Raw genomic sequence first — 10,561 nt, forward strand, 5'->3', positions numbered from 1 at the left:
GAAAGAGTTGGGGCTGTTCAGCCTGGAGAAGAGGAGGCTCCGGGGTGACCTTATAGCGGTCTTCCAGTACCTCAAGGGGGCCTACAAGAAAGATGGGGAGAGGCTGTTCAGGAGGGCCAGTTGTGATAGGACAAGGGGTAATGGTTTTAAAATAGAGGGAGGTAGATTCAGGTTGGATATTAGGAAAAAATTTTTTACCATGAGAGTTGTAGAACACTGGAACAGGTTGCCCAGAGAGGTGGTGGATGCTTCATCCCTGGAGACATTCAAGGCCAGGTTGGATGAGGCCCTGAGCAACCTGATCTAGTTGGAGATATCCCTGTTCCTTGCAGGGGGGTTGGACTAGATGACCTTTGAAGGTCCCTTCCAGCCCTAATGATTCTATGATTCTATGAACAAGCACAGAAATTGGGAGCTGCAGCTCAGCAGCAGTGGGAGCCAAGCGGCTGCCTGTGACAGTGCCAGCGGCACAGCCGGCTGCACCAGGCACTGGGTGGTGCGGGGTGGACACAACTCCTGCCGCATGGCCCATCACCCCCTCGCAGCCCACTCCCACGACCAAGCAAGAACATGTGCTCGTAGTCCCCTCAGCCTCCCCTACACTGCTGTCCCTCCATGCTCCTGACCAAGACACCCAGGGCCCACAGCTTCCCATAGCCCTGCATGCAGTCCCAGCTGGCTGCGGCGTGAACACCAGCAGCCCTGGACACGCAGGGTACGCAGCTGTGCTCTGCCGCCAGCTCCATGCCTCCTCGCCCCTGCTGGACTCACTGGTGATGCCCAACCTCTGCAGAGGGCAGCCTGGGCACTCACGCCCTGGGCTCCAGCCTGCTCCTACAGCTTGCTGCGCCAGGTAAGCACAGAGGAGCAGTCCCAAGGGGAGCTCAGACCTGCCAGTTGCTTCCCTGCAGCCACTCCCTGGAGCAAAGTTCCACCGAGGTGCCAGCCAGATGGAAAGGGGACCTCCAGCCCCACCCTCCCTGTGCCGGCCCTGCTGCTCCCGAGCACCCCTCCCTCGCCAGGGCCCGCTTCCCCCAGCACACCCCCCAGCCCTGTGGGGGTGCTGGGCAGGACCCCTGCCTCTCCGCAGCCGGCCCCCAGCCCGGGCTCCTCAGCCCAGGACGCGCACGGGACCACCACCCTACGTGGACCCGCGCCCCAGCCCGGGACCCCACACGGACCCTCGGGCCAGGGCAGCAGCCGCGGCTGCATCTCCCGTCCGGGCCGCTGCCCCGGGCTGCCGCGGTGCCGGCTCCGCCGCGCTCTGGGAAGCGGCTGAGAGAGAGACGGGGAAGATCGGGCCGGGGCACGGACGGGACCGAGCCGGGAGGCGGTGGGCTCCGTGCCCGGCGAGCTCCTCCGGGCCTCCGGCAAGCGGCCCTCCCCATCGAGCGGGTGACCGGAACCCGCCCCGGGCCTGGCGGCGGGGCGCACCGCGGCTGGCGAGTGGCCGGGCGGTCGGGCTGGCACCGATCCCGGTGCTCTCGGCCTCGGCCACGGCCACGGTCCCGGCCCCAGCCCGCTCCGGCGCTCCCCGCCACCGCCTGCGGCCCCGCCGGACCCCGGCGGCCGCGACCGGCGCTGGAGGCCCCGCCCACCACGTGACCGCGGCTTCGGCCTCCTCACGTGACCGGGACTCATGCGCCCTCACACGTGACCGGGGCGCTGCGGCGGGAGGCGGCGGGATGGCGCGGGGGTAACGGGGACCGGGGCGACGGGGGGGGTCGGGCGGGACTCCCGGCCCGGGGCGACGGGGCATCGGGGCGGGGGGTCGGGCGGGGCTCCCGGCCCGCGGTGACCGGGACTCGGGGGTTCAGGCAGGCACTGGGCAGTTCCCGGGTTTCCCCTGGTGCGACCGGTGGCCCCGGGGCTGCGCCGGTGGCCGCCGTCCCCTGACGGCCTGTTGCAGGTGTCGGGGGGTGCCCGCCGTGCTGGCGCTGTGTGCAGCCGCCTGGAGCTGCGTCGCGGGCCTGGCGCTGGAGCGGGACCAGCCGTTCCGGTAGGTGCTGAGGTCGGTGGGACGGGACAGGGCGCTGGTGCCCGCCTGCCGCTCACAGCCTGCCCGCAGCGTGCCCCCCGGCTGGAGCCATGCCGGCCGCGTGGGCCCGGGCCATGAGGTGCAGCTGACCTTCGCCCTCCGGCAGCGGGGCGCAGGGCCCCTCGCCCGGCTCGTCGATGCCGTCTCAGACCCCGGCTCACCGCGATACGGTAACGCCTGCGCGCCTGAGCCCTGCCGGGCCCCGCCAGGCCCTGCAAGCAGGGCGTCCTGACCCTCTCTGTGCCTCACAGGCCAGTACCTGTCCCTGGAACAGGTGCGGGACCTCGTCCAGACATCTCCAGCCACACTCATGGCAGTGCTGAAGTGGCTGCAAGGCCATGGTGTCGAGGACTGCAGGAGCGTTGCCACCCTTGATTTCCTGGAGTGCCGCATGGCAGCGAGGTGAGCCCTGGATGGGGCTGGGTCCCACTGTGGTGGTTGTGCCATTCCTGCAAAGACAGGAGAAGCCAGACCCTGACCCTGCCTGCTGCGGCTTCCCCTTCCCCCAGGCTCTGCGGTGCAGGCCGGGTGACGGAGGGCTGAGCCTCATCTCTGCGTGGGCTCTGAGGGCTCCGCAGCCAAGAGCTGGCTGCCTCTGTGCTGTCTTGGTGCTGGGAAAGCCACAGCCAGTGATCTGGAGTGCTGGAAACAAGGCGTGCCTGTCCATTAGGTGCTTGGGCCAGCCCCACGTCTCCTCTTGCCTTCTGTGGGGCTGCAGGTCCCCACTCGAGGACTGGGGATAATAGACTGGCAGAGGACCCACCCCGCAGCGCCAGACCTCCGGTTCAGTTTGGTGGTGGGCATTGGTCAGGTGTGGAAGGTGCTCTTTGCTTTATGAGGTTAACTGTGCTGGTGACTCATCGTCCCTTGCTCATCCCAGCACCAAGCAGGGTGGAGAGGGTGCGGGAGGCAGGGCAGAGGGCAGGCACGCTGCTGGACAAGTGCGCTGGCGGCTCTCGCGGTGGCGCGAATCCTCACGTGGCGGCTGTCCCTGTGTTGCAGCACGGCTGAGCACCTCCTGCCAGGGGCTGAGTTCCACCGCTACGTGAAGGGCCAGCGCAGCGTTGTGCGCTCCCCGCTCCCCTACGCCGTCCCCGAGGAGCTGGCTGAGCATGTTGACTTTGGTATGTCCTACACGGGTGAGCTGAGGCTGCCCCGAGCTCTCAGAAGCTGGGGTGCAGGTGGGAGGTTCAGCACTGAGCAGCCAAGACTGGCCATCTTGGTGTCCCAGAGGACAGGGTGGCAGGCCCTCCAGCCATGGTCCTGGCTGCCCCGAGGCCACCCTGAGGTACTTTGTGCATAGGATGTAGATGCCCCATCCCTGGAGACGTTCAAGGCCAGGTTTGACAGGGCTCTGAGCAACCCGATCTAGTGGAAGGTGTCCCTGTTTGTGGCAGAGGGAGGTGGACTGAATGACCTTTAAAGGTCCCTTCCAACCCAAACCGTCCTGCGATGTGGACAGGCAGCATCCATAGTGTTGCTTACTGGTGGTCTCTGGTCTGGCCTGGATGCTCAGTGTGGAGAGCTCAGGTGCAGCCTGTCTCTCTGGATGTGCAGCTGCTTCTGAGGTGGAAAAATTCCCTCCTGTGAGTCCCTTGTGTGTGGGCTCCCACGGCCATTCCATGAGGAGAGCAGAGGGGTGCCAGGCTGCAGTAGTGGCCTGGCAGTGTGGAATCTGAGCCGTGCAGCTTGGGAAGATCTGAGGGCTGGCGAGGAAGCCGAGGGAGTACTTCCTCACCTCCTGCGCAGCGCTCAGCGCCAGTGCTGCAGGGGATGGGCTCTCCTGAGCCCTGCTGCAGGTCAGCCCTCTCGGACATGAAGCCTGAGTGAGGATGGTGAAGGGGGAGCTGAGGGACCATGATACTGTCCTGCCAGAGCTCTGGGCCCCAACAGCTGCTGCTTTTTCTGCTTCCTTGTGTGCCAGTGGGTGGTCTGCACCGGTTCCCCGCGGAGAGAAAGGTGGTCAGCAGAGCCTGGGCCAAGAAGGAAATGGAGTCAAGGCAGCACTATGGAGGGAGAGCGGCGTTCCACCTGGGCGTGACGCCGTCCATCATTCGTAAGCGATACAACATGACAGGAGACGACATCGGGCTTCTGCCAAACAACAGCCAGGCCTGCGCCCAGGTAACTGGTGGAGCCAGTCCAGGTCAGAGGCCTGTAGGCTGTGGGAATTCCACACATTGGTGCTTCTCCAACACTTTGCTGCTCTGGTGGTCCCAGGACAGCTGTGGGGATTCCTCAGTGGCTGGTGGGAGTGCTCAGTGGGCTAGCGTTTCACAGACCTGCACTGGGCCAACTTTCTAAGTCAGGAGAAAAAACTTACCTTGTTTTTTCAAGAGAAAATGAGAAAAAACTTGTCCGCTCCTTGTCCCCCCAGTTCTTGGAACAGTATTTCCACCAGGCCGACCTGGCTGAGTTTATGCAGCTCTTTGGCAGCAGCTTTGGCCACCGCTCTCAGGTTGACCAAGTGGTTGGGCACCAGGGCAAGGGCAAGGCTGGGCTGGAGGCCAGTCTGGACGTGGAATACATCATGAGCACGGGTGCCAACATCTCCACGTGGGTCTTCAGCAATGCAGGTACTGATCCCCCTCCAGAGCTGCCCTGTGACTGCTTCCATGCATCCCACTCGCTGTAGCACCAACACACCTGCCAGCTGTTAAGGGCGACGCTTGCTCTCTGCATAAAAACGTCTGTGCCAAGTCTGTCTGGTGCCTGTCAAAGGGGTATGCCAGGAGGGGCATACAGGAGTGGCATGCTGGCTGTGGTACATCCCAGAGTGCTTTCCCAGCTGCTGTGGCCACGTACTTTGTGGGCTTCTGAAGTTGAGGCTGATGCTGGTTTCTAATGGCTTGTAGGGAAATCATCTTCCATTGATTTGTGTAGTTCCTTTGAACCTGTGAACTTTCAGCATCCAGAGTATCCTGTAACGGGAACTTCAGCGCCCGGACTACACAGAGTAAAGCAGTCACCCCATTCTGCTGCCTTTCCGCGGAGAGAGCGCAGCAACTGTGTCTTTTTCTTTTTTTCCTGCTTCTTTGGGGTTGAAGCTGATCTCTCACCTATGAATCTACCAGTAGAGTGAATAAAGGGGAGTGAGGCGATTTGAGAAAACAGGTTGCAAAACAGCCTGTACAAACAGCTGCAGTGCTGTAGGACGGTGTCATCTGTCCCAGATCAGAAACTGGCTGAACAGGCGACGGAGCGCCCTTAGGACTGCCAGCTCTGTCTTCCTGATGAAGGTGGGCACAGCTGTGCATTAGCTTCCACCTCCTCCGTGCAATTAGTGATGTGGGAAGGGTGCAGAGATGGGCAGTTACGGGAGCAACCGAGAGTGAGAAGGGGTGGCTGGGGCTCTGCTCTCCCCACCTCATGGAGAGAGGGGGGTGGGCAGGAAGGGACCTTGGAAGGTGGAGGTGGGATGTCAGACTGCTCTGGGACCCGCTGTTACAGGTAGAGGGGCCAAGGCTTGGCTGAGTCTCAGAAGGGCTGCCTGGATGCCAGGGGTGGCTACAGCCCTGCAACATGCTCAGAGGAGTGGGTGAGTGTAGATCACCTGCTCTGGGGTTCAGGGCGACCCTTTCACTGGAGCTGCTGGCAGAGCTGGAGCCTGGTGCTGTCCACCGTGACGATCCCCGAGATCAGCCGTGCTGCCAGCACGAGCTCACGGGAGAGCTGTGAACCAGCTGTGCTGTGGATCTGCTCTCTGTAGGCAGAGCAGGAGCTGGCAGGACCCCCATCCCACTCCTGGTGCTAGTGGTGCTGGTGGACGTGGTCCCCGCCTCTGCCATCCCCCACTTTCCCTCGAGCCTGGTGTCCTAGGAGGAGGTGGACCTGCCCCCCTTCCCCTCTGTCTCTGCAGGGCGGCACGAGAGCCAGGAGCCCTTCCTGGCCTGGCTGCTGCTGCTCAGCAACATGTCGTCGCTGCCGTGGGTGCACTCCGTGAGCTACGGGGATGACGAGGACAGCCTGTCCCGAGCCTACATGGAGCGTGTGAATGTGGAGTTCATGAAGGCGGCTGCCCGGGGCTTGACCATCCTGTTTGCCTCAGGTGGGTGCTGTCGCTGGCACGGCACGGGTGAGTCCGGGGGTCCCAGCGCGGTGGGCAACCCCCATGCTGAACACCGAACAGGGACGCTGTGCCTGGGCAGTCGGGATCCCCTGCCTGGGAATCCAGGCTGGGAGGTGGAGAGAGCCCTCCCCCGGGTCGCTCCTGGGAGCGTTTGGTGGACGGGGACGGCTCGGACATTGCCGGATTACCTGGTCCATCTGCCGGCAGGTGACGATGGCGCTGGGTGCAGAAGGGTGCCTGGCGGGAACCACACTTTCCGGCCCAGCTTTCCAGCCTCGAGGTGGGTGTGGCGAGGTGAAGCCGGGTGCTGCGGAGACGCGGGGCTCTGTGCAGAGCGGGGCCAGCTGAAAGCTGCTGCGGGCGCTTGGAGCCCCAGCCCGCAGCCGGCTGCTGCCTGGCACTGCTTTTGGGCCCCACTGGGGCACTCCTGAGGGTCAGCCCCACCAGTGCTCCCGGGGACGCTCACAGACCTCCAAGCCGGGGGGACCTGCGCAGCGCCTGGGGAGCGGCAGGGCTGTGGGGTGCTGCTGTGGCCCTGGGCAGTCGGGTGCTCACCGGCAGTGCCCACCTGTCCCCTCAGTCCCTACGTCACCACCGTGGGCGGAACGTCCTTCAAGAACCCCTTCCTGGTGACCACAGAAGTGACAGACTACATTAGTGGGGGGGGCTTCAGCAACGTCTTCCCCATGCCCGGTTACCAGGTGAGGCGGCGCCCGCTCCGCCGGACCCAGGGGCTGCAGCTGGGGCCGGGGGGGGCTGCATGGCGCTGGGCAGGGGTGACGGTGGGCCGTGGTGGGCACAGGCAGCTGTGGTGGGCACAGGTGGCCCTGGGGCTGGGCTGCGGGCCGGGGGAAGGAGGGGTGGAGGTGAGCGAGGGCAGGGTCCCGCTGCCAGGCGCCCTGCTCCTTATCTTGTGCTCCTCCAGGCTGCTGCAGTCGGGCGCTTCTTGCGCCGCACCTCGAAGCTGCCTCCCAGTTCCTACTACAACAGCAGCGGCCGTGCCTACCCGGACCTGGCCGCCCTCTCTGACAACTACTGGGTGGTGACGAACCGCATCCCGCTGCCCTGGGTGTCGGGGACGTCGGTGAGGAGGACAGCCCTGTGCTGGTCCGTGGCAGCTGAGCCGCTGGGTGCTGAGGCAGTTGTGTCTCCCGCAGGCGTCCACGCCCGTGGTGGGGGGCATGGTGGCACTCATCAACGACCGGCGCCTGCAGCGGGGCCTGGCGCCCCTGGGCTTCCTCAACCCCGCGCTCTACCGGCTGCGGGAGCAGGGGCACGACGCTGCGCTCTACGACGTGAGCTGGGCAGGGGGCCGGGGCTGCCGTGGGGTGGCTGGGCTGGCACGGGTGGGTGCTGGTGGGGAAGCCCGGGTCTCCTGCGCCCAGGGCAGGTGTGGGGGTGATGGTGCCTTCCTGCGGGAGGGGTGTCCTGGGCGGATCCATGGCCTTCCTGTGGGGTGCCCGGGGCAGGGTCTGCTGGCGGTGGCTGGGGGGGTCTCTGTGCTGCGCAGGGGTGTGTTGTCTGCGGTCGGTCTGTTGCTGCCAGGGGAGAGGCTGCCCGTGCCCGGGGGGTGTCCCGAGGGTTCCTGTCCCGCAGCGGGCTGCGGGGGGTTCCTGTTCCCCCGCGGGGCGTTGGGAGGGAGGTCCCCGAGTCTTCCCCGGGGGTGCGGACAGGCGGAGCCCGTTCCCCGGGGGCGCGGGCCGGGGGAGCCCGTTCCCCGGGGGCCGGGGGCGCGCCCGCCCGCGCTGAGGCTCGTCCCCGCAGGTGACGCAGGGCTGCCACCTCTCCTGCCTGGACGGCACCGTGCAGGGACAGGGCTTCTGCGCCGGCCCCGCCTGGGACCCGGTCACCGGCTGGGGCACCCCCAACTTCCCCCGCCTGCTGCAGGCGCTGCTGCCGGCCTGACGGCCCGGGCCCGCCCGCCGAGGGGCGGGGCCGCCGCGGGCCCGCGCCGCGCCGGGGCCAATAAAGCCGCGGGGTCCCGCCCCTCCCGTCTCCGTCTGTGCCGCGCGGCGCCGCCGGGGGGCGCGCGGGTGCGCGCGGGGCGGGGCGGGGAGCGGCGGGGCCAATGGGGCTGCGCGCGTGCGCAGGCGCGGGGGAGGCGGCGCTCGGTTGTCGCGCGGCGGCGGGCCATGAGCGGCAGCGCCGAGGCAGACGCGGCTCCCGCGGCCCCGGCCGCCCCCGCGCCGCCTGCCCCCGCGCCCGCCCCGGCCGCCGACAACAAGCCCAGCCCGGCCGCCGGCGGCAGCGGCGTTCCCGGGGCGCCGCCGGGCGCGGTGGGCGGCGCGGCGCGGGGAGCCGAGGGCGGCGCGGCCGGCGGGAGGGGGCCCGGTGAGCGCGGGGCGGGGGGGGGCGGGCCGGAAGGGCCGGGGTACGGGGCGCTCGGAGCCCGGGCAGCGCCGTGGCCGGGGGTGGCGGAGCGAGGCCGCGGGCGCCTGGGCTGCCCGGTGGCGGCGGGGGCGCGGGAGGGGGTGGGCCCGGCGGGCACGACCCGTGCGCTGCGCGGGGGGTTCCTGCGTGGTGCGCGGCCCTGAGCCCGTCCGTCCGCCGCGGACGGGGTCTCGGCAGGTGGGGGGCCGGGCCGGGGGCAGCGGCCCGCTGAGCGCCCTGTGCCCGCAGTGCCCGTCTCGGCAGCAGTGGCCGCGGCTCCCCCGGAGGGGGCTATGTCCAATGGGGTGTACGTGCCACCCAGCGCGGCCAACGGGGACGTGAAGCCGGTGGTCTCCACGACGCCGCTGGTGGACTTCCTCATGCAGCTGGAGGATTACACGCCGACGGTACGCGGGGCGTGCCGGGGGCAGGCTGGCGCGGGGGACGGGCTGCCACGGGGACGCAGAGCGCCTCAGGTTTTCTCTCGTGCAGATCCCGGACGCTGTCACAGGCTATTACCTCAACAGAGCGGGATTCGAGGCCTCTGATCCACGCATGTAAGTGGCAGCAGGTGTGGCAGAGTGCGGCCTCACAGACCCCGCACAGGGTCTGATAGCTGGGGACCCCCGCCGAAATTCCTTGACCCCAGTGGTGCTCTGCGCGGTCTGTCTGGAATCACCCTCTCTCTCTCTCTGCTGGGTAGCATCCGATTGATCTCTCTGGCCGCACAGAAGTTTATTTCTGACATTGCCAACGATGCGCTGCAGCACTGCAAGATGAAGGGAACGGCCTCAGGCAGCTCCCGCAACAAGAGCAAGGTGAGAGAAGGACAGAGCGGCTGCTCGGATGAGGGGACACATCCTCTCCTGGGGCTGCGTCGAGCCGAACTCGCCGCCACTGCATGCGGCGATGTGGGTTGTAGTAAGTCCTAAACCTGTTGTGTTCCTGAAGGGTCGACACTCCTAGCAGTAAGGTAGAGTCCTGCTGGTGGAAGAGGGACACTGGTGGGAAAACGAGGTGGGCAGTGGAATTTGTGGAATATGCTTTGATGGCTTCACAGGAATGCGTGAGTCGCTGCACCTCATCAGACGGAGGGCCATCTAGCCTCATGTCCCTCTGACAGTGACCAAAACTGATGCTTGGTGAAGAATGTAAACGGGCAGCAAGCATGTAGCAGTAGTTTCTGGGAATTCTCCCAGTCATCATCTGTTTGTGGTTCGGGGGCCTCAGGAGGGCGACATGATTTGTCTTTACAGTGTTGAGTAACGCTCAGTGTGTTCCTGCCCGTTGAGCAGCTGAGGGCTCAGAGCAAACGAAACGTACGGTACTTAAGAGCCAGTTAATACCCCAAATGCTGGTCTGCAGCTGCTGCTGGGGATTGTGCACGTACAGCTCTCCACAGCTTGTAGGGGAAAAATCCTAAATCCACAAGGTTTTGAGGAATGCCTGGCGTCTCAGATTGTCCTCGCTGTGACTGATGCTACTCCTTGTTCCTTCAGGATAAGAAGTACACGCTGACCATGGAAGACCTAGCACCAGCACTTGCAGAATATGGCATCAATGTGAAAAAGCCACATTACTTCACATAAAGACTGAGGGATTGTCACTGGGAACTTTTTTAGGGTCGCTTCTGTGCCATTAAACAGCTGGGTAGTTTTTTTTTTGTGGGAAGGCATCTTGTCTCCTGCTCATGCGCTCATGCCCTGCCTACAAGTAAAACAGCACACGAGCCGACCTGCCAGGGGCTTCTGTTCTTGCTACACCAACGAAAGCTGGCGCTGTGCCTTTGAAAGGCCAGTGCAGAGGGGCTGGCTATAGGGCTCGCACCTGGGGGATTGTGGTTGCACCTTCTGCCATCCCCAGGACTCAGCCCTGCCGCAAGAAGCTGAAGGTACGTGGACAGAGTGGGAATAGGGCTGCCCAGCCATCTTCGTTTCTTCCTCCCCGGCGTACCAGTTGCCTGCCAAGAGGAACGCTCTGGGGCCTGTGCAGACAGCGCTGCAGACAGAGCCTGGGCCCTTCTCGCAAAAGAGGGGGCTGCTGTTGGCCCACCTGCCCGCCCCGCTCCAAGCACTGGAGAAGGG

At 65.6% G+C, this 10,561-nt stretch overlaps 2 protein-coding genes across 2 annotated transcripts; both read left to right on the top strand.

Moving 5' to 3' along the window:
• The first annotated feature begins 1,685 nt into the window (after positions 1–1,685).
• On the top strand, positions 1,686–8,012 carry TPP1 (tripeptidyl peptidase 1). The gene is made up of 13 exons (XM_086630635.1): positions 1,686–1,696; positions 1,910–1,999; positions 2,069–2,208; positions 2,290–2,440; positions 3,041–3,162; positions 3,963–4,162; positions 4,416–4,614; positions 5,898–6,086; positions 6,315–6,387; positions 6,688–6,808; positions 7,033–7,191; positions 7,265–7,402; positions 7,872–8,012. Exons 1-13 carry the CDS (start codon positions 1,686–1,688, stop codon positions 8,010–8,012), a joined length of 1,734 nt encoding a protein of 577 aa, XP_086486761.1.
• A 227-nt stretch (positions 8,013–8,239) lies between these two features.
• TAF10 (TATA-box binding protein associated factor 10) lies at positions 8,240–10,216 on the top strand. Its single transcript, XM_086630627.1, has 5 exons — positions 8,240–8,438; positions 8,727–8,884; positions 8,970–9,034; positions 9,181–9,295; positions 9,977–10,216. The coding sequence occupies exons 1-5, from the start codon at positions 8,240–8,242 to the stop codon at positions 10,064–10,066; spliced, it is 627 nt and encodes a 208-aa protein (XP_086486753.1). The 3' UTR covers positions 10,067–10,216.
• Positions 10,217–10,561: the final 345 nt, after the last annotated feature.

The sequence above is a fragment of the Tauraco erythrolophus genome, unplaced genomic scaffold (genome assembly GCF_009769465.1).
Source record: "Tauraco erythrolophus isolate bTauEry1 unplaced genomic scaffold, bTauEry1.pri scaffold_45_arrow_ctg1, whole genome shotgun sequence".
Taxonomy (NCBI): Eukaryota; Metazoa; Chordata; class Aves; order Musophagiformes; family Musophagidae; genus Tauraco; species Tauraco erythrolophus.